Raw genomic sequence first — 25406 nt, 5'->3', positions numbered from 1 at the left:
GGTTGTAAAACCTTGCCGATCTTCATCACCCCGGAATACTCATTCACTCTCCCAGCTCACCCCTCCCTGGAGATCCTCCACCACGCTACATCTGTAAGTCCTCCTACCAAACTCATCCTCTACCACACTACAGTTTCAATCAAGGACTCACCTCTGTTTCCCTTCCCTCAGACGCTGCTCCCGTTTACCCATTCACTGGATTTCCAGTGCACCATAAGTTCTAGTTACCAAATAAATCTTTATTTTTTCACATCCTGCTCCAGTGTGTTGATTCTGCATGTCTTGGGTTAAATCATTACCTCAGATCATGACAGAAATCCTTTTAACACAACAATTCTGGCAAGATTACATTAAAATATTGTAAAAAAAACTTTATTTTTGGCCTATTTTTAAAATACAATAACAGAAATATGTAAGTCACTTTACAAATTTAAGCTGTACCTATAATTGATTAAATTGTGCCTATTTCCGGTAATAGAATTGTTTTCAGTAAAAAATTAATCAGCATCATGAGAAGTTATGAGCTGCTGGGGTCTTAAGGTAGTGAGATCCGACTCCCACTGGTCAACATTATGATAATGTTACAGAAAATAATAATAATAATAATAATAATGCATAGGTGGATTTATAAAGCACTTTTAACAACTACTAAAAAATGCTGTTCAAATAAGGAGACAACCAGACAAAAACAAAATATAAATGAAATGTTATATATATAATTTTTTTGCTAACCATAACATTTGCATGCATAATGTTAAATTTAGTTTTAAATGGTGATCTACAACTTTTCCTTCTGGTTTTCTGTTTATTGATGAAAAATAAATACTAAAATGAGCACAGTGTGACTATCACAGGCTAAACAACATGAAAGTGCCTCCTCTGAAAGTGGACTTGTACATTTTCTTTTGTTTTTAATACGATTTAGCTGAAGAGCGTCTAATTTTGAATTTGAAAATTTAAAGCTGAGGCTCGTCTCTGATTGGATAAGACGTGAGGGCGGGAGGAGTACGTGCTTCACGTTCACGGTGCGACTGACGTCAATAACGAGCGAACGAGATAGACGCGGGCAAATGAGCTGCGTGTCGCTACCCGATCCGTACCGGAACCTCAAATTTCCTATAACTCCAAAAGCCAAAGAAATCCATTATAGAGTTTTAAATGACGTATACCCATCTGGGGAATTCTTACGACAGAGATGTGGTTTTGAAACAAATAAGTGTATTTTGGAGGTGGGGAGAGAAAGGAAGATGGCGGGAGTGCAGGCTGGTGGCTCTTCAGCTCCAGCAGGCTTGAGAGCCTTTGGTGGACCCAGAGCTAAACCAGTGATTTATAACACTTCTGATGGCAAGACTCTTGTTGAAGATGAGTTTTTAAATTTTCTTGTTAAGATGAAAACGTTATGCCATGATGACATCATTTTGCTTGCTGTGAAACACTTTGGTTCGGAGTGGATTGAGGCCTCAAAGAAGGTCCTCCATGATTTATGCCCGAGCCCAACGCTGCGTCTAGTAACGCACAAAGGCCCTCAAAAGGACGTTAACAACGTGAAGAGCTGCTTGAAGCTTCTTAATGAGGCCGGCGAAAACATCCCCCGCTTTGTGTCGCATCATCTGGACGAGCTTCCCACAATTACTTTTAGCAGTATGGATGTCTCCTGCCTGCTTGGTAAAATTGAAGCTAAGCACTGATGTTTCTCTGTTGACGCAAGCGATGTCTACCCAGACGAGTGTCTGCAAAAATCTCCGTGTGGTGACAGCTAACATGAGTGATCGCCTGGGCGCGGTAGAGCAACTTGGTGTGAACGGCGGAGGCAACCCGCCTTGTTCCGATCAGCTGGTGACGTGTCAAAGGATGGAGAAGACGGCGCGGCAGATCGGAGCTACTGCTGAGGTGCAAACGGCTTCATCACCTGCTTCGGGCGGTGGGGCTGGTGCCCGAACGGTGAGGAGGGATCCGGTGGTTTCAAATAATGTGGGGGCTTTGGATCCGAGTAACGCTTCTCCTGCCTGGAGTCAAGTTGTTAAAGAAGGACGCCGTCCAAAGCGGGCTCCAGATGACGGCCCCGCGCAACTAAGGCCTAAACGGAATTTCGCTAAGAGGCATGTTGTCGTGGGATCCTGTGCCGGAGGAAGGATCAAAGTTTTAAAAACGAAACTGGTGAGTGTCTTCGCAACGAAGTTCTGCCCTGATCTTATGCCGAGTGTGCTGGCTGACTATCTTAAAGAAAAACTACATCGTGAGGTGCGGTGTGAAAAGATTAACAACAACCAGAGCCGATGTAGTTCCTTTAAAGTTTCGGCAGAATGTGAGGAGGTATCTGAACTGTATGATCCTCAACTGTGGCCTGAAGGAACCTTCGTGAGGCGTTTCTATGAGAAGCGCAGAGCTGTGGCTGTAGATGGAGCTGCGGGTGGGCCCAGTGGGGAGCCACTTACTCAGGGAGCTTCCAGTAAAGCATGAGAATTGTGTCATATAACTCCCGTGGCCTGCGCCTTGGTAACGGGGCTGGGGATAGGGCACGTCGTATTGTTGTCGATAAACTTTTGGAAGATGTTGACATTTTATGTCTGCAAGAGACAATGCTGCCCAAACAGAACCTGGATCGGTTAAACTCCTTTCACTGCAATTTTTTTGGTGCTGGGGAGTCCACTACTGATCTGTCATCTGGAATTATTCAAGGAAGGATACCTGGAGGCGTGGCCATCCTATGGCACAAGGATTATGACCCTTTTATTTCTGTTGTCAGGCTAAATGTGGACTGGTGCATAGCAGTAAAAATTGTTATGGATGACAAGGTATTCATGATCTTAAATATTTATATGCCATATGAGAGTCAGCAGAATGAAGATGAATATCTGGCAAAACTTGGTTTTTTAAGCTCGTTTATCAGTCAGTGTGAGTTTAATTGTGTTTTTATCGTTGGTGATATGAATGCTGATATTTCAGACACTCGCTCCACCTTTGGGCAACATCTGATTCAGTTTTGTGTAAATAATAACTTGGTTTTAACTAGCAAAGAGAGACTGCCAGCAGACAGCCACACGTATGTCAGTGAGGCATGGCACTCAACTTCCTGGCTTGATCACTGTATATGCACTGAGGATGCACATGAATGCATATCCAGGGTGGAAATCTTATACTCCCTGGCAACATCTGATCACATCCCTGTTTCCTTAGTGGTAAACTGTGAATGTTTGCCTGTGCTGCTCCAACACCAGAGGCCCTCACACACAGAGAAGCTTACTTGGGCTAAAGTGTCAGTCGAGGATATTAGGAAATATTCCTTACTGTCAGACTGTAGTCTGAGATCTGTTAGTGTCCACAAAGAAACGTTACAGTGTAAAGATGTTAACTGTGAACATATAGAGCACAGGCTGCACTTATGCACTTTGTATCAAAATATTGTGGACAGCTTGATTATTGCCAGCGAGTTCCTCTGCCAAAAAGGAGCAACAAAATTTAAACCGCTTCCAGGATGGAGTGAGCATGCTTATGCGTTACATGCGGAGTCCAGAGCAGCCTATAAAGTCTGGGCAGCTGCTGGTAAACCAAAATCCGGTTCAATATTGGAGTCTAAGAAAGCCGCGAACGTTAAGTTCAAGAATGCTGTTCGCTATATCAAAAGAAATGAGCAAACAATGCGGGCAAACTCCTTGGCGAACAAACTAAAGAATAATGATGTTTCGGAGTTCTGGAAGGAGTTAAAACGCTCCTGTATCAGTAAGCAGCTGCTACCCGCATCTATAAATGGGGTATCAGGAGACAAGAACATTGTTGAAGCCTGGAGGAATCACTTTAGCAGAACTTTTAACTGTGTAAATAGTGAAAGGTTCAATCTTGGCAACATTGACTATAATGATGGTATGATTGTCAGAGCTGATGAAGTCCGTCTCGCTATAGAGAAAATGTCTTTAAACAAAGCTTGCGGCCCGGATCAACTATCAGCAGAGCACATGAAGTACGCTAGCTGTAGAGCTCAGGTGTTACTTTCATTGTGCTTTACCGGCTTTTTGAAGCATGGAATCTTGCCTGACCATGTGTTATCTGTTCTCTTAGTCCCTATAGTCAAAGAGAAAACTGGAAAAATCTCCTGTATTGATAACTACAGGCCTATTGCGATGGCAAGTGTGTTGTCCAAGGTGTTTGAGCATATTTTGCTGGAAAGACTGCAGAATTTTATAACTACGACAGAGAATCAGTTTGGTTTTAAAGGTAAACTTAGTACTGACTTGTGTATTTATGCTTTAAAAGAAACTGTAAGCAAATACATGAGGCATAATACTTCTGTTTTTATGTGTTTTTTAGATGCCTCTAAGGCCTTTGACAGAGTCAATCATCAGAAATTATTCATTAAGCTACAAAACAGAGGGGTCCCTTCTTACTGTTACACCCCTCTATGGGCTCAGCTAGGAAGGTGAGGGGAATAAACATAAGATGGACCAGTCTAACAAAAAGTGACCCTCGTTGGGGAGAAAAAGGCTTGTCCAAGCAAGACCAAACTCAAAGTTTCCTTTCAAGGATTTTATTACAAAAAGAAAGTACCAAAAGAAGGGCCAAAAACCCTTACCAAACTGAGTTTAAACGAATAACTAAAAATGTCCAGAGGACCAACCACTCTTAAAATTAATCTCCTTTATTTAAAAAGGGAATGAAACAGCAAAAGGGGAAAATCCCACCCTTAAATTAACCAAGGTTTGTCTAACAGACAAAACCAAATGCTGAATTAACTTAGGTTACCCAAACAACAAAAATAGCTCAGGAAACTGAGACTTCAAAAGGGGAATAATCCCCACCTGGTAATTTAAACCACAAGATGGTCTAGCAGACACACCAAAACCAAAATTACCGCTTAAATGCAACTATCCCAAAACACAAAAGGTTCTAAAGCTGCTTCTTTACAAAAAGCCAACAACAACCTGTTAACTGCCAACGGGGAGAGAACAAACGTTGTCTCTGCAACTCCAAACATTTCTCTCCCCTGATGAGCTCCAGCTGGCCGCTTTTGAAGGGCCGGCTGATGAGATAAAAAGTCCCAGCTGCTTGTGCCTGCCGCTCCGGCGCTCTCCATGGTGCTGGAGTAAGGACAACATCCCAGAGCGTAGCTGTCCGTGGTGCTGCGCTGCTGCACAGGGAACGGCGCGGAGCACACCTCTGGGCTTCAAAACGGCTGCGGCCGTAACATCCCCACCCTTAAAAGAAAAAAGGAGGGGGTGAGATAAAGAATCTAAAACCATACCTAAGACACCACCATCTTTTTTCTTAAAACGCAAGATGCATTTAAAACTCAACAGTATCCTCCATTTACACACAACCAGGGCATCCCGCTAACTACCTATGGGGGAGCTTCTCTAACTCAACCCTTGCTCTTCATGCGGGTTAAGGCGGGCAGATTAAGCACATGTGTGGGTGTACACATACAAACCAGCGACGACGAGGGGTGGCCCATTGGCAAGCCCGTCCCCCATCACCCTGGGGTGCTCCCGAGATGTCTGCAGGACACAGACAACACTAGCCTCTTGCCTCAACCCTAGAGAAAATAACAAACGGCAACACCCTAAAGAGGGTGAAGCCCTTGTGCCTACAAGGGGCCCTGGAAGGGGGAGTTAAAACAAATTGTATGCATCTGTGATATGTAGTGGTTATTGGACGCTACAGGTTACCAAAACTTCTGGACAACCCATCAGCAATGATGTTGTTAGTCCCCTTCTTGTGTCGAACCTCGATGGCATATTCCTGTAGGATGAGCGCCCACCGCATGAGCCGCTGGTTCTGGTTATACATCCTACTGAGGAAAGTCAAAGGGTTATGGTCTGTATACACTATTGTAGGAGAACAACTGGAACCCACGTAAACGTGGAAATGCTGCAATGAAAGGAGTAGAGCCAACGTTTCCTTTTCAATGGTGGAATAGTGCAGTTGTTGTCGGTTGAACTTCTTAGAAAAACAGACCGGATGATCAATACCAGCTGAATCTTCCTGGATCAGCACACTTCCAGCGGCTATAGCGCTGGCATCAACTTCCAGCTTGAACGGCCTGGTCAGATCGGGTGCAGCCAGGACAGGAGCAGAGCACAGCAGCAGCTTGGCAGCCTCAAAAGAGGCTTGGCACTCCGAAGTCCATTCAAACTTCCTTTTGGGACTTAGCTGATCTGTGAGAGGAAGAACAACGGCAGAAAAGTTTCGACAAAACCCCCTATAGTATCCAACCATGCCCAGGAACCGTCTCAGTTCTCGGCGAGTAGAGGGAGGAGGAAACGACATCATAGCCTTCACCTTTTCATGCAGGACCTTTACTTTCCCCTGCCCAACTTCTTTACCTAAGTAAGTGACGGTAGCCTTAACAAAGTCACATTTGGCCAAGTTCAGGGTCAGGTTGGCCTGCACCAGACGATCAAATAACTGAGTGAGAGTGTTGAGGTGTTCTTCCCAGGTGTCTGTATAAACAATATCGTCGAGGTAAGCACTACAATGTGAGAGGCCAGAAGTAACAGTGTTAATTAACCTTTGGAAGGTGGCAGGTGCATTTTTCATGCCAAAGGGTAACACAGTGTACTGTAAAAAGGCATCTGGGGTAACAAAAGCTGACATAAGAGAAGCTTCTTCTGTTAAAGGTACCTGCCAATATCCCTTTAACAGGTCCAACTTAGTCACAAACTTGGAAGGTCCCACACTGTCAACGCAATCATCTATACGGGGTAGAGGATATGAGTCTGAGATGGTAACCGCATTTAACTTCCTGTAATCGGTTATAAACCGAGCGGTTCCATCTGGTTTCCTCTCCAGACAGGGTGAACTCCAGGGGCTCCTGCTGGGAATAGCAAAGCCATTTTTCAATAAGTACTCCGTTTCTTCTTTCATAATCAGTCTTTTCTCGGGACTAGCACGGTACGGATGCTGTCTAATGGGCTTGGCTTCACTCACCTCAACATGATGTGCTAACACAGTGGTCTGAGTGGGCACATCAACAAACAGACTCTTCCTAGAGTGAATTAACTTCACCAAGTCTCCAGCCATTTCAGGTGACAAATGTGTTATCTGTCCTTCCAGTTCCTTAAGTGCCTCGGAGTTATTTAACCGAGGACTACAACTAGAGGGGAAGTCTTCTCCGACTTCACCAGCTTCCTGTGGTACCATAGGTTTGTTAGCAGCATCTGGTACTAAAACACAAGTTGTTACAGGTTTAGACAGAGGGGAACCATCCTCATAGCGCTTCAACATGTTAACATGACAAACCCTGCTTTTCTGTCTCCTGGCAGGTGTGTGTAGCACATAATTTGTGTCCCCGAGCTTACTCAGGATCTCAAATGGTCCCTCAAATTTGGTGCTGAGAGCCGAAATGGACAAAGGAGTTAGAACCAGTACCTTGTCTCCAACTGCAAAGTTACGTCTGGTTGCCGTCTTATCCTACTGAACCTTCATCTTCAGTTTAGCTTTGTCCAAGTGAGTTTTAGCAATAGAGTTTGCTTCCTTTAATCTTTTCTGGAAGAGTTGGACATACTCCCGCACTTTTCTGTCAGGCGGATCAGAAAAAAGAAATCTCTCTTTTAGAGCTTTCAGGGGACCACGAGGAGTGTGTCCAAACACAAGCTGGGCAGGACTAAAACCAAGAGAATCCTGCACAGCCTCACGAGCAGCAAACAACACAAAAGGCAATCCTTCTTCCCACGTTTTGCTTTTACTTAAGCAATACTTTGTCAGCATTGCCTTTAAAGTTTGGTGCCATCTTTCCAAAGCGCCTTGACTCTGAGGATGATACGCGGATGACATGACATGTGTGATTCCTAAGGTTTTTGTTACCTGTTTGAACAGTTTAGATTTGAAGTTTGTCCCTTGGTCGGTCTGTATTACCTTTGGTAACCCAAAGATGGAGAAGAAATGGGTTAGAGCTCTGATTATAGACCTGGTGGTGATGGAGTTCAGCGGTATGGCCTCCGGAAACCTTGTAGCTGAACACATAAGGGTTAACAAAAATCGCTTTCCTGTTCTAGAAGGAGGTAAAGGTCCCACACAGTCTAAGATGACATGGTCATAAGGCGTACTCACAGGAATGGGCTGTAACGGGGCAGGAGGAATGGGCTGGTTCGGCTTTCCTGTCATCTGACAGACATGACAACGCCGACAGAAGAGAGACACCTCTTTCTTCATCCCTGGCCAAAAGAAATGCTGCAACAACAGTTTATAAGTTTTGTTGACACCCAAATGGCCAGACCAGTCACTCTCGTGTGCCAAGGAGACCACATGTTCTCTGTAAGAGGATGAAACAATTATTTGTTTCACCAACCCCCATTCCATGCCCTCAGCCGCGGGCTGAGGCCAACAACGCACCAGCACATCATTATCTAATAAATAATGTGTTGTAGTTTTGTCTGTTTTATCTGAAGTGGTCACCTGTTCAAAATAAGGTTTCAGAGTAATATCACTCTTCTGTGCAGCAGAAAGGGTTTCTGCCGTAAGTGGAAAAGGTTCTCCTTGCTGAGGATCAGCATCAGCCTTTTCTCTCTGCTCTTCTGCGTCTGATGACGGAACAAATCCAAGTTCATCATGGGCTGTCTGTTCGGAGTCATCACTGAGGAGTCTCATCAGCACCGAGTCACTTAACTGGATGTCCGCATTATTCTGCGTTTGCGAACGGGTGACAGCACAAGCTGGGTAAAAATGTGAATCAGCAGCACAATTTACATGTTCGGCTTGAGGTTGAGGAACTACTTCTAGAAGAGGTAGCACTTTACCTCCAGCAACATCATTCCCCAACAACACATCAACCCCGTTTACCGGTAAATGGTCACAAATGGCAACATCAAAGCAGCCGCTAACGAGCTGGCATTCCAGGTGAACGCGGTGCACCTGGGCAGGCAGGGATTTCATTTCAATTCCCTGTAACAAAACAGCGTACCCGCGTGAACTACTGGCTGAAAATGGGAGTGCGCTGCTCAGTATTAACGTTTGAGACGCACCTGTGTCTCTCAAAATGCGAACGTTTTGCTTGTCTGCATCACCAGGAGTCAACGAGATCTCCCCCGAAAGAATAAAGGGTGCAAAACAAGCATCAGGCTCCCCGGCGGCGCACAAGGGGTTAACCACAGGCGACTTTTTAAGGAATGCTACTTCCTTAGGAGCTGCAGTGGGCTTCCCGTTCTTTTTCTGCAACATAAAACAATCCTTAAGAACGTGTCCCGTTCTGTGACAATAGTAACAGGTACGGGTTTCAGGATTTCCGTTTTGAGAGCTTCTTTTTATGGATTTCTTCATCAAAACGGGCTGAACGTCTTTTCTCTCATCTCTCCTCACAATCTCTCTGTGAGTGAGTGTGAATTCGTCCGCTAAAAGGGACGCAGCTGATAAAGTGCTGACTTTTTGTTCGTTTAAGTAGGTTACCAGTCTCTCAGGCAGCTTACGTTTAAAATCCTCCAAAAGGATAAGCTCTCGGAGGTCACTCAGTTTTAATTTTTGTGGACGAACACCATTTATCAAACAGCATGCTTATTTCACGTGCAAATTCCACATGTGTTTGTCCAGCACTTTTCTTAGCTTGTCTGAATTTTTGACGATAAGCTTCTGGGATTAACTCATACGCTTGTAGTATAACAGTTTTCACTCGGTCATAGTCCAGACCATCTGTGACAGGGAGCGCAGACAGAACTTCTAAAGCTCTGCCGCTCAGCTTGCACTGGAGCAGCAGAGACCACACCCCGCGCGGCCACTGCAACGTCTCCGCAATTCTTTCAAAAGCTACAAAATAGCTGTCAACCTCGGTCTCTCTAAATGTAGGCATTAAGGAAATGCACTTACTAATGTCAAAGGCCGGGGTTGTGGCGGGTTGCGGAGCTTTGGTGGGCGTGATATGAAGTCCAGGGTTGGAAAGCTGGGCTTCCAGTTCCAATTTCCTTATTCTCACAGCTGTGTCAGCTTCAATCTCCATCCTCCGAACCTCCAGTTCCATCTGGAGTCTTTTAGCCTGGGCTCTCTCCTCTCTTTCCATGTCCAGACGTGCCAGCCGCACCTGCAGTCGTGCGTCTCGAGATCCTTCCGTCGGCGAACCTGGGGAGGTCGGAACAGACTTTCGTACGGTTAGAGGAGTTTTTCCTGTCTCCATCGTCTCACCCTCATGATCCTCCGCAGCAGCAGGGACTTCAGGATCGTCACATTCATCAGGATCTGCAGGAGATCCTTCTGGTTCCGTCTTTGCACCAGACTCATTCTCAGTCTTTAAAATCCCCATGTCCTCCAAATGCTCCACAATGAGCAATTTCAAGTCTTTTTTCAGCACAGGGTTTGGGATGTCAAGAGCAAGGTTGACAGCTATCTGCAGAAGGTCAGCCTTGCGGCAACGCTCCAGCACCTCATGGGATGGAGCCTCCATAAATGTCTCCACACAAAACTGAGCCATGTTTAAGCACAAAACAAAATGACACAACACAAAACAGCGTGGGTTTTGTGTCTTCACAAAACCAACAAAGAGCAAATGTTAAAACTAGTCCAAACGTTTGGCACGGGCTTAACTGATCTAAAACAGGCTATAACCGTGTAATAAAACAGCTATAAATCAGTGAAATCCCGGACGAGCTCCCATTTATGTTACACCCCTCTATGGGCTCAGCTAGGAAGGTGAGGGGAATAAACATAAGATGGACCAGTCTAACAAAAAGTGACCCTCGTTGGGGAGAAAAAGGCTTGTCCAAGCAAGACCAAACTCAAAGTTTCCTTTCAAGGATTTTATTACAAAAAGAAAGTACCAAAAGAAGGGCCAAAAACCCTTACCAAACTGAGTTTAAACGAATAACTAAAAATGTCCAGAGGACCAACCACTCTTAAAATTAATCTCCTTTATTTAAAAAGGGAATGAAACAGCAAAAGGGGAAAATCCCACCCTTAAATTAACCAAGGTTTGTCTAACAGACAAAACCAAATGCTGAATTAACTTAGGTTACCCAAACAACAAAAATAGCTCAGGAAACTGAGACTTCAAAAGGGGAATAATCCCCACCTGGTAATTTAAACCACAAGATGGTCTAGCAGACACACCAAAACCAAAATTACCGCTTAAATGCAACTATCCCAAAACACAAAAGGTTCTAAAGCTGCTTCTTTACAAAAAGCCAACAACAACCTGTTAACTGCCAACGGGGAGAGAACAAACGTTGTCTCTGCAACTCCAAACATTTCTCTCCCCTGATGAGCTCCAGCTGGCCGCTTTTGAAGGGCCGGCTGATGAGATAAAAAGTCCCAGCTGCTTGTGCCTGCCGCTCCGGCGCTCTCCATGGTGCTGGAGTAAGGACAACATCCCAGAGCGTAGCTGTCCGTGGTCCTGCGCTGCTGCACAGGGAACGGCGCGGAGCACACCTCTGGGCTTCAAAACGGCTGCGGCCGTAACACTTACCTAGTTAGGATTTTGCACTTCTGGTACTCTCATCAACTGATGCAGGTAAAGTGGGGGACAGAAGTGTCTGAACCTTTCTCCGTATCAAATGGAGTCAGACAAGGCGGGATTCTGTCTCCTGTCCTTTTTAACCTGTACCTTGACGAGCTGTCTGTTACTCTGACTGCTATTAAGACTGGATGCTTGGTGGGTGACCGACTGGTAAATCATTTAATATATGCAGATGACCTAGTCCTCATGTCTCCCTATAGCGCAGGCCTGCAGCAGCTGCTCAGGGCATGTGCTAAGTATGGTGAGCAATTTGACATCCTGTTTAACCCTAAAAAGAGTGTGGTTATGATTGCTGCTACTAAAGGGGACCTGAAGCTTAATTTTCCATCTTTTAATTTAGCAAATCAGGTCCTCGAAGTGGTAAGCAAAGTAAAATATTTGGGGCACATTTTAAGAAGTGACCTCTGTGATGACGAGGACATTAAGAGGCAATGCAGTAAGCTGTACATGCAGGCTAACACTCTGGCACGTAACTTTGGCATGTGCTCAGATCCTGTTAAAGTGTCCCTCTTTCGTTCCTTTTGTACTCCTCTCTATACAGCCCACTTGTGGTGCAACTATAGTAAGGTAGTAATGAAGAAGCTTCAAGTGGCTTATCAGGATGCTTTTAGGATCCTCATGAAGCTCCCTAGATGGACTTCGGCAAGTCACATGTTTGTTACGAGTAACATCCCTACTTTTCATGTGCTTCTGAGGCTCTTCATGTACAAATTCATCTGCCGACTGAGTTTGTCAGCTAACGCGGTTGTTAGAGCTCTGTCATCTTTATCTTACAGTGACACGAGGTACTCCTCAGTCCTTTGTAAACATTGGAGCAACTGCCTATACGGTTTTTAATTAGAATGTGTTTGTATTTTTTTTATTTTATTCTTGTTATGGACATATCCCTTGTCTGAAATAAAGTTTGATTGATTGATTGATTGATTGTGATGATATAGAAACCTCGGTTCATTTATTTTTTCAATGCATCTACTCTGAAGCTCTCTGGACTGATATACATGACTGGCTATACACAAAGATGCGTATTGAACCCTTGTCGGAGAACGATGTCATTTACGGAGCCATATTAGATAATACTGAGTGGGACTTTCTGGTAAATAACATAATCATTGTTGCTAAATTTTATATTCACAAATGTAGATATGGAAAGGTGAAGCCTAGATTCTATGCATTTCATAACGAGTGTCTTTCTTTCTCCAAAGCCCTTAAATTTATGAAAAGTAAACATGCAATGAAACTCCTTAATCTTTTTGAAAAGTATGATTTGAAAACAAAGCCCTAGCTCTGTCTCTTTTTTTGTTTAATTTATCTATTTATCTTTTGTTTGATTGTTTCCTTCACAAATATTCTTGCTATCTACGCAAAGTCTCTTTTGTTATCTTTTTTTGCACCTGATCCCGGGTAATGTAAAACAAAGGAATTTATGCCATGTTGTTTGTAAATGAAAAAGTTCAATTAAAAAAAAAAAAAAAAAACCCCGATCCGTACCGGAAACCCGATCGGTACCACGCATGCGCGAAAGGCGTCTACTTCCGCTCAAAGCATTTTACGGTAGTTACGGGTCAGAGTATCTGTTAAGATGTTAAAAAATAATAAGTATCTATTAAAATGTTTGCAATAGTGAAACCTTTCAATATAATGTAGATAAAAATGAAAAAAAAAAGAAAACGTCGGACCATACAGATCGGGTCTACCCGATCCGTACCGCGCATGTGCAGATGTTCTATTCTTCTTGTGATCCATTCAATGGCAGTTTAATCCGCAGTGTACGAGGATACTGCCACTTGCTGACCGAGCGAATTAGCCCGATTGTAAACTAAATTTGCGTTGTTACAAATCGTGTTTTAAATGCGTGTTAAATTTGATTTAGTGTGTTTATGCTTGTATGTGTGGAGACGATTGATTTGAACTATCTTGATGTTCTGTTGATAATGTCCACTGTAAATTGTCAGTAAACACTGGCTGATTAGTCTTCAGGTAACCTATTACATGTTTGTTTTTTCTCCACACAATAGGTTATATTTTCATTTAAAAGCTGAAAATGTGTCACTGTGATACAGCAGATATTCTTAATTTGCACTACATGTCCTATGAATGTTTTCCAATATGAAATGTAATATATTCTTGCACAAAAGCCAATTTGGCTCATCACCTAAAATTTGTTTACTTTCTACTTTTGTGTTAGATTTCTTAGTTTGCCACTTTGTCTTGAAATAACTTAATTCTTTGTAATACCATAGTGATCATTTTCACAATGTTGCAAAATTAATGTTTGAAAATAGTTTCTCAAGGTATTCATAGGTTAAACATGTTAAATACAGATTTAACTACACTCATGTTTATATCCATATAAAATAACACAGGACCACTTTATAATTTCCACACGTTTACTGTAATAATGCGGAACACAAACAACAGATTACAAGAGCATGAACAACAGAACAAGGATTGAGAGGATGGTTACAACTCAGATTATTTGAATAAGGAGACACATATTGATGGAAATAAAGCTTTTTATTTTCAGCCTGTCCTTTCTGGCAGTGTGGTACTCTGAGTACCAGGTACAAGCCCAACAGATTCACTTTCTCAAACAGAGTGTGACAGTGTGTGTCCTGTCACAGTGTCCCGATTGATCATGCGCCCTGGCTACTTGGCCAAGGGGATGTCCCTTTGGCTGACTGGTTAGAGCGTATGACTCTCACCCGGGAGTCTGGGGGTCGAATACCGCCCGGGCCCTCGTTTATCCACCTTGCCACAAGAGCATTACAGTTTTTGCTCTAGAACTCCAAGAAGAATGATCAAAAACTCTCACAAAGAAAAACAGGCATCAAAACACAATCCAAGATGTGGGAGAACCACTGATGGGGAACCTGGTCACTACAACCAGGTTGGTGTGTGTGTGTTCTTGTACATACTACATACTGAGGACCATTTTGACCACTTTCCCTACAAAGTGAGGACATTTTTTGGTCCTCGCTTTTTTTAGAAGCGTACCAGAAGCTTACTATACCAGTTAGAGGCATAGTGTGAATTAAGTTTTAGTTAAGGTTAGGAAAAGATCAGCGTTGGTTATGGTTAGGGTTGGGGTATGGGTTAGGCATGGTGAAATCACAAAAATGAATGGAAGTCAATGAAGGGTCCTCACTATGATAGAAAGACAGATGTGTGTGTGCATGTGTGCGTATGTGTGCGTGAGTGTGTGTGTGTGTGTGTGTGTGGTTGTGTGTGGAGACGGGGGCGGCGACAGAGCAGACACATTAACTGTTCATTTGGCTGCAAAAGTGGCTGCAGTAGCCTGGGAGCATCTCCTCCGAGTAAAGTGCCCTTAGTTCTCCTCTTTTTCCTCTGCCAACGTATCCTGTAATAAAAAAAAAATATATATATATATATATATATATATATACATCAACCAGAGAAGAATAGGCTCCAAGTGGTATGGTTTTCATGATGTCATGCATCATTGAGATTTTTATTGTATGTAATGACAACAATATAAGATTATAGAGTGTTGCATACCTCCGGGGCAGTGTTTGTACTGGTCTCCACATTGAAGGCAGATCTCAATAGAATACATATTAAAGTACTGTTCTCTGTACTTTTCTGAGAACCTGCTCCATGTGCAAACACCTGTGGAAAGCAGAAGTATAAAAACAAAATTACATTTACATACTGTCAGTGAAAAACATGTGACAACAGCAACAATAACTGTGTATATAATTTCATTATTTACTGAAGTCCTCACTGTGAAGCCACTTGAAGTGTGCTCGTCTTCTGAAATATTCAGTAGACACAAGGTCTCTGAACATGGAGCACACCAGAGCCAGTTTGAAGATCGCTGTATCTCCTTCGTGAAGAACAACCTCTTCCAATATGTCCATTAGGACACGTTCTGGTAACTGTAACATTTATGTCAGGTGACAATAGTGAAAATACAAAATTTGTCCATAAAGTTTCCGAAATATGAGGACTGGAAACACATTCCATTGAGTAGTGTTTTCATAACTATTACTTCATTCTACTACTGGATAATGTCTCTGAAGGAGCTGCCTGTGACCATAACTACTAATTCAGTTATATAAATAAATTAAAGAAACAGGAAAATCAATAGATTACCTCCAGTATAAGACACCTGTCAGCCTCAGCCTTTAACAGAAAACATGATTATCACATTAGACTGAAATGAAGACTACCACCATGTATGTAAACCTGCATTGTGATGAATAGTCTCAACATTGTGTGGTTCTGTCCTACAAATAGTTATCTGACTCTCTCACCGGTCTGATTAGACTTGGTGAAGGCTTGGAGGAAGTTGCCTTTGGTACCCTGAAGACAGGCTGGAGAGTCCCCTGGAGGAGAAGGGATGCTTCTTCTGTCCAGAAGGCAAATCTTTGTCCATGCCTTTAGAAAACAACGCCAGTCTGAATGGACTCTAGTTGTGGACTGCTGCTTTCTTCAGTATGTTCAGTCACAGGGTTTACAGTAAGCCACTTTCACAAACATCTGTTTGACCTGATGTCTTGCCTGAACCAAAGCTGCAAATATGATGGTGCCAGTTTGTCTAAAGTGCCTGCCATACCCCTCAATGCCGAATCTCTCCAGCAGCTGAATACACCACCACAGGCGAATTGCTGGCATTTCGTCCTGAAGACAAATATAATATAAGGTTTATGAAGACTGGACACTGGCACAGATACTTTGGTGGTACTGTCTGAAAAAGCTTACCTCTGTGAAAGATGGTGGAGATGAGGTGCAGATGCAGAGAGCATACTGTAAAGTAAAATCAATCTTTAACATGTTAAAATGTTATATTCAAGTAATGGCAAGACAATTCTCACCATCAGCATAAAGATGCCGCAGCAATTTCCCATGAACTGCTGGGGAAAGAACTGTAAAAAGAAACATGTTTCAATAAATGAGGAGAGCCGACATGCACCAGCTAGTTTTTAACTGCATTATTATGCACCTGATGAGCTTTCAAACTTTTGCACTGAAAACATACCTCAAGGTCTCTTCCTGTTTTCTCCACCCAGAATCCAGAGTCAATGAAGCCTGCAACTCTCCTGGCATTGTAGAGAACACACATAACACACCAATCAAATGTTTGCCATAAAACAAAAATACATTCATGTTGTAGGGATGCAACAATACTTTTTCAAACTGATACGATACAGCTAATTGGATCCGAGTACTTGTTGATACCAAGTACTCGTGCTAATAATTCTACCACACAATGGAATGGAATGAATCGGAAGGCAGTTTTATTTTCTGCAGTGCTTGTTACAAATAATGGTGAATTAGATTAAAAAAAAACATGAATTAAAATGACCACAAAATTCAAAGTTCAAGTGAAAAATAAACATTTTCTGTGAAAGTTTTGCAGTTTCCACATTTAAAGTATCGGTTCATAGTATCAGTTAACTAAACTATGCAGATACAAGTTAATTAGAACAGTATTGGCCTGGATATCAGTATTGGTGCATCCCTATCATGAAGTAGCCTTAGAACGAGGCTGCCTCCCAAACCTTTAAGCCTAAGAACGAGGCTGCTTTTAGACGATCTTTCCAAAGAACACAAGAGGCCATTGAACAAGGCCAGAACAAATTTTCATTTTAGTGTCAACCTAAATGTGGTTCGGTAGAGATCATCTCCAAAACCATCAGGGCGAAGTGAGTCCAGAAACAGTATCTGTCTCTCAGCTACCAATATAGCCTGAAATAGACATGTTAGCATCATCCATGAAAACACGACATGTCAACCTCTGTTATTTTCTATCAGATGAAAAAACACAGAGCAAGAAAGATCAAGGGCACTCACACAGAGCAGATAATGGTCAGCTTCACCTGCCTGCCGACTCCAAGCAGGAAAAAGCAGGATGTCCTTGGACCTAAAGTTTTCCTACATGTATTGGTACAAATTAGTAAACATGCACATGCAGGAGTAAAACCAACAAAAACATACCGGCAAGCAACGCAGCAGGTTGACTTGTGGATCCTTCCAGGTGGCCACGACATAGAGGTCAGCAATGTGAACATCTTTTCCCTAAAGGAAACACACACAAAACAGCAAAATCAATACACAACAACCATTCATGGCTATAACCAAAGAAAAGGTGTACCAGTACGACAGATTACATGTCTTTGTGCAGCTTCCCCCACAATCTTCAGACAAGCGTTCCCGATCTGAAAGAAATAGCAAAAAGCAGTAGAATCAGTTTCATTCACTATTCTTAAAATCTTACATTTCATTATCTTTTCTCTGCAGTGCACTATACTAAGTAACAAGATGTACTTACAGTAGATTCCATGGACTGTTCCAAACCCAGGCTCCAAAAGTCTTCCCGAGTTAGGCAGATTTTGTCTTCCTTCACAAGGAGTTCTCCTGGAGGTCGGTTTTGGTCCAAGACATATTCCACCTAAATGAAGAGCATTTCATGTGATTTTGCTTCAGTACAATATAGAAAATAATAAAGATTAAAAGGGCAACTACAAAATAAGGCTGGCGTTGTTTCTCATGCTTCAGCAATTCTAAAACTATCATCGACTTTGACTTATTGAGGTCTAACGTGACTGCATAGAAATGTGCCGTACCAGACTGGACTGAAGAGGGTCCAAGTCTTTCTGCCACTTTGCTCCTGGGCTGGCATACTGATGATCAATCTGCCATTCAGGAGTCCCATATAAGTGGTCCAGGAGAAACTTCCCATCAGTTGGTGGATCTGATAATATACAAATATGTGGCATGACAGACCACCTTAAATCCATTTTTAACATTAAATCAATATTGAACTGTGACTTCTTATTACTTCTCATACTGTATGCTTACTTTTTGATCTGTGGTAGTTCCTCAGCCTGGACACGTTTACCTTCTGGCAAGTTGCTCCCTTCACAATAGTGGCCACCCCCTTTGGTGTGATGCTGGCCACAGTGTACGGTCCCTGGTGATGGCTGGAGAATGCATCTCCCGTGCGTCTCCTTTTTGGATCTCCAGACAAAAGCACGTCATCGCCTGCTTGAACAACACACTGCCTTACTAGCTTCCTTTTCCGTGTTCCAAAGGTCTTCCTCTGGGTGTCCTGTGCCCTCTCAATATTGCGAAGAACCTACAAAAACATTACATGAAAAGCAGAGAGAGAAATATAAATATTTATTATTCACCAGGCCGCCATGGCAACGCTCATTCTGGAAATATAGAAATACAGAAAAGTTAGCTACTAAAGCAGAAAAAATGTTGAATACACAATAAAAAATGAGAACTGTATTAACCACATTTCCCCTTTTTTCCCCTTGACAAGTCTCCTTTCCCTGTCAGTCAGCCCTCTTCAAATGTACAGACCGTTTCATTCAGAACCGTCATCTCCTCAACTCTTGTGTCGATGTCCACTTCTGGGTCTGCAACCTCAAAGTCATCGTCCATGGGACAGGCGTTCATCACAGCAGGAAGACGTGGATGTCGGTGGAAGAGCAGGAAATAGGGACTGTGGCGGGTGGAGTGCTGATCACACGAAATCTCTCCATTAATTCATTTTCTCTTGCACTTGTCAATAACTTCTTTTTTTATAAGCTTAAGTTTAAACACATTCTTAAGACGACACTACACTGTGAAGCAGCGTAAAAGTCATACAAAATGTCAAAATAGGAATACCTGCTTTGCAGTGTTGATGCCGTACACCACAGCAGCAAGGTGAACGTCCCAGTCATCGTGGTTCTGGTTCACGTACTTTCTGAGAGCACGCTTAATGTTCTGGTTGGTCCTCTCATCCTTTGAGTTGTATTGCAGAATAGATAAAGAAGCATGACTGATTTCACATGAGTTACTCAAGGTTAGATATCCAAATGCTAACCTGCCCGTTGGTCTGGGGGTGGTACGCACTGGAAACAGCATGTTTAATATTCAGCATGCTGAAAATGCTGTCGTTGAGCTGCAGTGGCATGAGCAGACTTGGTCTAAATACATCATCTCAAATGTCAAGGTACGACTAACACTTTCACAAATTTTACCTGGTTCACAAACTCCTTTCCTTGGTCAGTGATGATCTTCCTCACCATGCCAAACATGTATAACTTAGATGTCATGACTGCAGAGACCTCAGCAGCAGTCTTGGACTTAAGAGGTTCTGCAATCACCCACTTCGTATACAGATCGGTCATAGTCAGGACATATCGGTTCCCTAGACGTGTTTCTGGGAGTGGTCCAATTAAATCCATGCCCAGCACCTCCCAAGGTTCTTTTACCTGCAGGTCACAGAACTTATCAAGTGAAAATTTAAAGCTAACATGCAGCAGACAAGCTTATTAACTTGAAAATTAAATGTAAATAGCTTTAAGATGTACCTTGATGGGATGTAATGTTGGTGCCACGGTCTTGATTGGGTCATTCATCTGGCAGCGATGACAACATCTGACCTGAAAGGCGTATTCCAAACAATATGTCTAGGAAACCCTAAAGCAGTTGATGTAAATTGATAATAAAAAAAAGACATAAACTAATGTTGAAATTAAGTGTGCAAGTAAACACATTCAATTATATAGCCTACAGATGTTTTAGAAAAAATTATGACGACCTGATTTAGCTTCTTCACTCAAATAAGGCCATTACCCATTCAGCGATGTCCTGGTTCAATGTTGGCCAGTAATAGCCAGCAACAACCCTGTTTCGGGTACCTCTGACACCATTGTGGTTCCCGGTACCAGGGTTATTGTGGCACTCCATCAAAACAGACTTCTTCTCCTCCTCTGACATGACTACCAGGCGCATGCTCTGCATACTGGGGCCAGTGTAGAAGAGTCTGTTGTCTGGGACAAGATAAAAATGAAAAAAGAAAAAAAAAAAAGATGAGAGTTGCTGACTAAAGTAAATTGAAATGTCTGACAGATATTAAAGTTTGAGATCCGCACCAATGTGGTACATTTACCTCCAATTGCAATTATCTTTAAAAAAATATATATATAGGCTATATATATATATATATATATATATATATATATATATATATATATATATATATATATATATATATATATATATATATATATATATATATATATATACAAGTGCTGGCCAGTAAATTAGAATATCATCAAAAGGTTGAAAATATTTCAGTAATTCCATTCAAAACGTGAAACTTGTACATTATATTCATGCAATGCACACAGACCAATGTATTTCCGATGTTTATTACGTTTAATTTTGATATTTATAGGTGACAACCAATGAAAACATCAAATCTGGTATCTCAGAAAATTAGAATATTCTAAAGGCCAATGAAAAAATGTTTGTTTCTCTAATGTTGGCCAACTGAAAAGAATGAACATGAAAAGAATGTGCATGTATAGCACTCAATACTTAGTCGGGGCTCCTTTTGCCTCAATAACTGCAGTAATGCGGCGTGGCATGGACTCGATCAGTCTGTGGCACTGCTCAGGTGTTATGAGAGCCCAGGTTGCTCTGATAGTCGTCTTCAGCTCCTCTGCATTGTTGGGTCTAGCGTATTGCATCCTCCGCTTCACAATACCCCATAGATTTTCTATGGGGTTAAGGTCAGGCGAGTTTGCTGGCCAATCAAGGACAGGGATACCATGGTCCTTGAACCAGGTGCTGGTAGTTTTGGCACTGTGTGCAGGTGCCAAGTCCTGTTGAAAGGTGAAGTCTGCATCCCCATAAAGTTGGTCAGCAGCAGGAAGCATGAAGTGCTCTAAAACTTCCTGGTAGACGGCTGCATTGACCCTGGACCTCAGGAAACAGTGGGCCAACACCGGCAGATGACATGGCACCCCACACCATCACTGACGGTGGAAACTTTACACTGGACCTCATGCAACGTGGATTCTGTGCTTCTCCGCTCTTCCTCCAGACTCTGGGTCCTTGATTTCCAAAGGAAATGCAGAACTTGCTTTCATCAGAAAACATAACTTTGGACCACTCAGCATCAGTCCAGTCCTTTTTGTCCTTGGCCCAGGCGAGACGCTTCTTGCGCTGTTTCTTGTTCAAGAGTGGCTTGACACACGGAATGCGACACCTGAATCCCATGTCTTTCATGAGTCTCCTCGTGGTGGTTCTTGAAGCGCTGACTCCAGCTGCAGTCCACTCTTTGTGGATCTCCCCCACATTTTTGAATGGGTTTGTCGTCACAATTCTCTGCAGGGTGCGGTTATCCCTAGAGCTTGTACACTTTTTTCTACCACATTTTTTCCGTCCCTTCGCCTGTCTGTTAATGTGCTTGGACACAGAGCTCTGCGAACAGCCAGCTTCTTTAGCAATCACCTTTTGTGTCTTGCCCTCCTTGTGCAAGGTGTCAATGATTGTCTTTTGGACAGCTGTTAAGTCAGAAGTCTTCCCCATGATTGTGGTGCCTTCAAAACAAGACTGAGGGACCTTTTAAAGGCCTTTGCAGGTGTTTTGAGTAAATCAGCTGATTAGAGTGGCAGCAGGTGTCTTCTATATTCAGCCTTTTCAGAATATTCTAATTTTTTGAGATACCAAATTTGGAGTTTTCATTAGTTGTCACTTATGAATATCAAATTTAAATGTAATGAACATTGGAAATACATTGGTCTGTGTGCATTGCATGAATAAAATGTACAAGTTTCACGTTTTGAATGGAATTACTGAAATATTTTCAACCTTTTGATGATATTCTAATTTACTGGCCAGCACTTGTATATATATATATATATATATATATATATATATATATATATATATATATATATATATATATATATATATATATATATATATATATATATATATATATATGATATTGTATTTACGATTTTTTTAAATCTAAAATAAGACCACACACCAAGATGTAGACCTATATATAGTTTCGATATTACAGACGATGCTACACTGTACACTGATATTACTCGTTACACCATCCTGAATCAACGCAGGCGTCATGCAACTTTAGAACAATAACGGAGTCTCTACCCTCAAGCAGCAAGGGCAGCTGTAGACCACGATAAAAGATCATCTTTAATTTTCGTACTTACCTTTAAGTCTGTAATTAGGCGCCATTCTTCTTATTTTACGGCGCTTTTGTTCAATCGCCGGAAGCTCTCCGTTGAGGAGAAAATCATGAATTTCGTTGTAAATGGAGGTATCCATTGTTTAAACGTCCCGCAGTCGGTAACTGTCGCAAAGTTGGCAAAGAGAGGAAGTGACGTAAAATTCGCGCATGCGTGGTACCGATCGGGTTTCCGGTACGGATCGGGTAGCCACTGCGCGAGAGCAAGCGAGCTGGTGTGAGATAGTACGTACGGAGCCCCTAAAGGGACATGGGAGGGGGAAAAAAACTATTGCGAGATCTCGCAAAACCTTTTGCGAGATCTCGCAATAGGTTTTGCAAAAGGTTTTGCGAGATCTCGCATTACTTTTGCGAGATCTCGCAAAGTTTCCCATGACAGTGAACCGGAAGATAAACAGACACACAACAACATGGAGGAGCGTCCATATCATTCGTGGGGGAAGTTTATAGATTTTTATTTTGATATTGGCTTAACATACAAAGACATTAAATTCGTTCTTGGCTGCAGACATGGCGTTGATATAAGTGAGAGACATTTGAAAAGAATTCTCAGTGCGAGGGGACTTTCTCGTCGTGAAAGTTACTGTGATATTGCGGACTTGGTTGAATTCATTAGCAACGAGCTACAGTACTCTGGCCAGCTTCACGGGTACCGCTGGATGTACGCCAAGTGTCGAGAACATGGATTACGAGCAAAGAAGGAAGATGTGAGGCTGGTGTTGAAGGAGCTAGATCCGAGAGGAGTGTCAATGAGGCAAGCAAGACGCCTAAGACGACGGAACTATTTTTCAAAAGGCCCGAACTTCATATGGCACATTGACAGCTATGACAAACTGAAGCCATATGGCTTTTGCATCAACGGATGTATCGATGGGTTTTCCCGAAAAATAATCTGGCTTAATGCCTATATAACGAGTAGTGACCCAAAGTTGATCGGGGGTTATTACGTTGATGCGGTCCAACGTTTAGAGGGATGCCCTAGGATTGTGAGAGGCGATCTCGGGACAGAAAACGGCCATGTCAGAGGCTTTCAGCGGTTCCTTGTCCCCATTAATCTAGACGGCTCTGTCGACAGCTACCTGGAGGGAGCAAGCACCGCCAATCAACGGATTGAGTATTGGTGGGGCTTTCTGCGCAACCAGTGTGTGGAATTCTGGATGTCTCTGTTTGCAGACATGGGAGACAATGGATTTTTTGACGGCGGTTTTCTGGACAAGGCTATTCTTCAGTTTTGTTGCATGGGACTCATCCAGGTGAGAGAGAGAGAGAGTGTGTGTGTGTGTGTGTGTGTGTGTGTGAGAGAGAGAGAGAGAGAGAGAGAGAGAGAGAGAGAGAGAGAGAGAGAGAGAGAGAGAGAGAGAGAGAGAGAGAGAGGAGCTAGAGAAAGGGATGAATAATAGAATGGAGCAGAGAAACAGAATGTGAGGAAGGAAAGGATGAAGGGAGGAGGGAAGGATGAAGGGAGGAGAGGGAAGGATGGAGGGAGGGAAGGAAGGATGAGGGAGAGGAGGGAGGAAGGATGGAGGGAGAGGAGATAAAATACAGAGGGAGGAGAGAGAACATTTTTGCATTTTTAAAGTGTATATGAATGTGCAGTTTTTCCTAATTCTATTTGTTTATTCTTTTTAACAGGATGAGTTAGATGACACTGTCCAGGTTTGGAATGCACACGTCATCAGACCATCAAGGAACATCCATGTCCCAAGTGGTCGGCCCAATGTGATGTATGCATTGCCTCAGCTCAATGGGACCAGAGACTTTCTTTCCCCTGTTGAAGATGAACCTCTTCAGCTGTGCAAAGATGAATGCGTCTTTCGCCGGCCGATACCATGCGATCAAGATGTTTATGAACTATGCAACATCTTCATTGCGGAGTCCCATCTGACCTTGCCATCAGATCCTTATCAGGCTATGACTTTGTATAGGCACCTAAGAGAGGCCATCACTGCATCTTTGTGATTCAGGGATATTTCTTTATGCCCTGTATGGGAACAATAAAGTACCCACTATTTGATAGATAGTTGATTTATCATTTTAATTTTTCTTCTAAAAAATTCAAAAAATATTTTGCATTTCCCACTATAGGTTCATCTATTTCCCAAAACATGTTCATATATTGCAGTAGTTGACAGTGAAGATACAGTATGTGCAGATGAACAAACTCTGTAGCCAAGCTTGTGATGTCAGAGTGTAGCAGAAAATTTATTATTCTGTATGAACTGTAAAAAAACATGTGAAATCTGCTACCTTGAACTTGGCCATATCTGACTGGTTTGTCAATAAAAAACAAGTGATATAAAAATTTACACTGCAGTACTTATAGGTCACGTAATGACAAAATGCACTCACATTCAATAAAAATGTATGTGGTGGCATTAAGTTCCACTAGTAAATTAATGTAATGGAAATATTACAATCTTTCTGAAGGCCATCTCACACAGGCAACCGCAGCTTATACAGAACATTTTGTAAACAGGAACACTCATCTCTACAGTGAGTATCAAACTTTTTCTGAATAAGGAACATTCTGGTGTGAATTTCAATTGATATTCCACCTTTATGTAGAATTTTATCTTTAGTTATATTTCAGAAAAAAAAAACCTTGCCCTGTCATTCCCCTCATCTGGCTGCAGCCAGTTTGCTTTGGTTACACATGAAAACAAAGTAAATGGGAACAACGAGCATTTTGCTGGTTATATTCCCTTACATTGTTTTATGCTAAATTAGCGCAAACTGGCTGCTGCCAGATGGGAAGAATGACAGGTCAGGTTACTAAATGTTTTTTCCTAACTTTTCAAACTCAGGGGAATATGACAAAAGATAAAATTCTAAATAAAGGTGGAATATCCATTTGACATTAGCATTACACTAATGTTCTTTAAGGAACAAGTTCAGCAATGAAGCTGGGTTATACTCAAACTGGTGGAAATAAAAGCTGCAGTCATTTTCAAA

General features: G+C 42.4%; 3 protein-coding genes across 5 annotated transcripts in view; 2 read left to right on the top strand and 1 right to left on the bottom strand.

Moving 5' to 3' along the window:
* LOC139072237 (uncharacterized) overlaps window positions 1–25406 on the top strand; it is a 45033-nt gene that overhangs the window by 6209 nt on the left and 13418 nt on the right. The gene's annotated exons all lie outside the window — the stretch shown is intronic.
* Window positions 14434–16561, bottom strand: LOC139072236 (uncharacterized). The gene is made up of 9 exons (XM_070555772.1): window positions 16428–16561; window positions 16264–16314; window positions 16151–16195; window positions 16005–16069; window positions 15703–15826; window positions 15542–15571; window positions 15159–15324; window positions 14945–15055; window positions 14434–14786 (listed from the first exon to the last, which is right to left on the bottom strand). The coding sequence occupies exons 1-9, from the start codon at window positions 16509–16511 to the stop codon at window positions 14686–14688; spliced, it is 777 nt and encodes a 258-aa protein (XP_070411873.1). The 5' UTR covers window positions 16512–16561; the 3' UTR covers window positions 14434–14685.
* On the top strand, window positions 22865–25075 carry LOC139072234 (uncharacterized). The gene is made up of 2 exons (XM_070555770.1): window positions 22865–23707; window positions 24087–25075. Exons 1-2 carry the CDS (start codon window positions 22865–22867, stop codon window positions 24411–24413), a joined length of 1170 nt encoding a protein of 389 aa, XP_070411871.1. The 3' UTR covers window positions 24414–25075.

This window comes from Nothobranchius furzeri, chromosome 10, assembly GCF_043380555.1.
Source record: "Nothobranchius furzeri strain GRZ-AD chromosome 10, NfurGRZ-RIMD1, whole genome shotgun sequence".
NCBI classification, from domain to species: domain Eukaryota; kingdom Metazoa; phylum Chordata; class Actinopteri; order Cyprinodontiformes; family Nothobranchiidae; genus Nothobranchius; species Nothobranchius furzeri.
Note: the sequence above shows the minus strand (reverse complement) of the source record. Positions and strands in the feature narration are given on the sequence as shown.

Bases quoted from the DNA above. Each gene is read 5' to 3' on its own strand.
- LOC139072236 (XM_070555772.1), bottom strand. From the start codon at position 16,511: ATGTGTGTTCTCTACAATGCCAGGAGAGTTGCAGGCTTCATTGACTCT. The intron at 16,315-16,427 runs GTATGTTTTCAG...TTCTTTTTACAG, and splicing joins AAACAGGAAGAGACCTTGAG to TTCTTTCCCCAGCAGTTCAT. The intron at 14,787-14,944 runs GTATGCAACACT...TTTTTATTACAG, and splicing joins GTACAAACACTGCCCCGGAG to GATACGTTGGCAGAGGAAAA.
- LOC139072234 (XM_070555770.1), top strand. From the start codon at position 22,865: ATGGAGGAGCGTCCATATCATTCGTGGGGGAAGTTTATAGATTTTTAT. The intron at 23,708-24,086 runs GTGAGAGAGAGA...TCTTTTTAACAG, and splicing joins GTTGCATGGGACTCATCCAG to GATGAGTTAGATGACACTGT.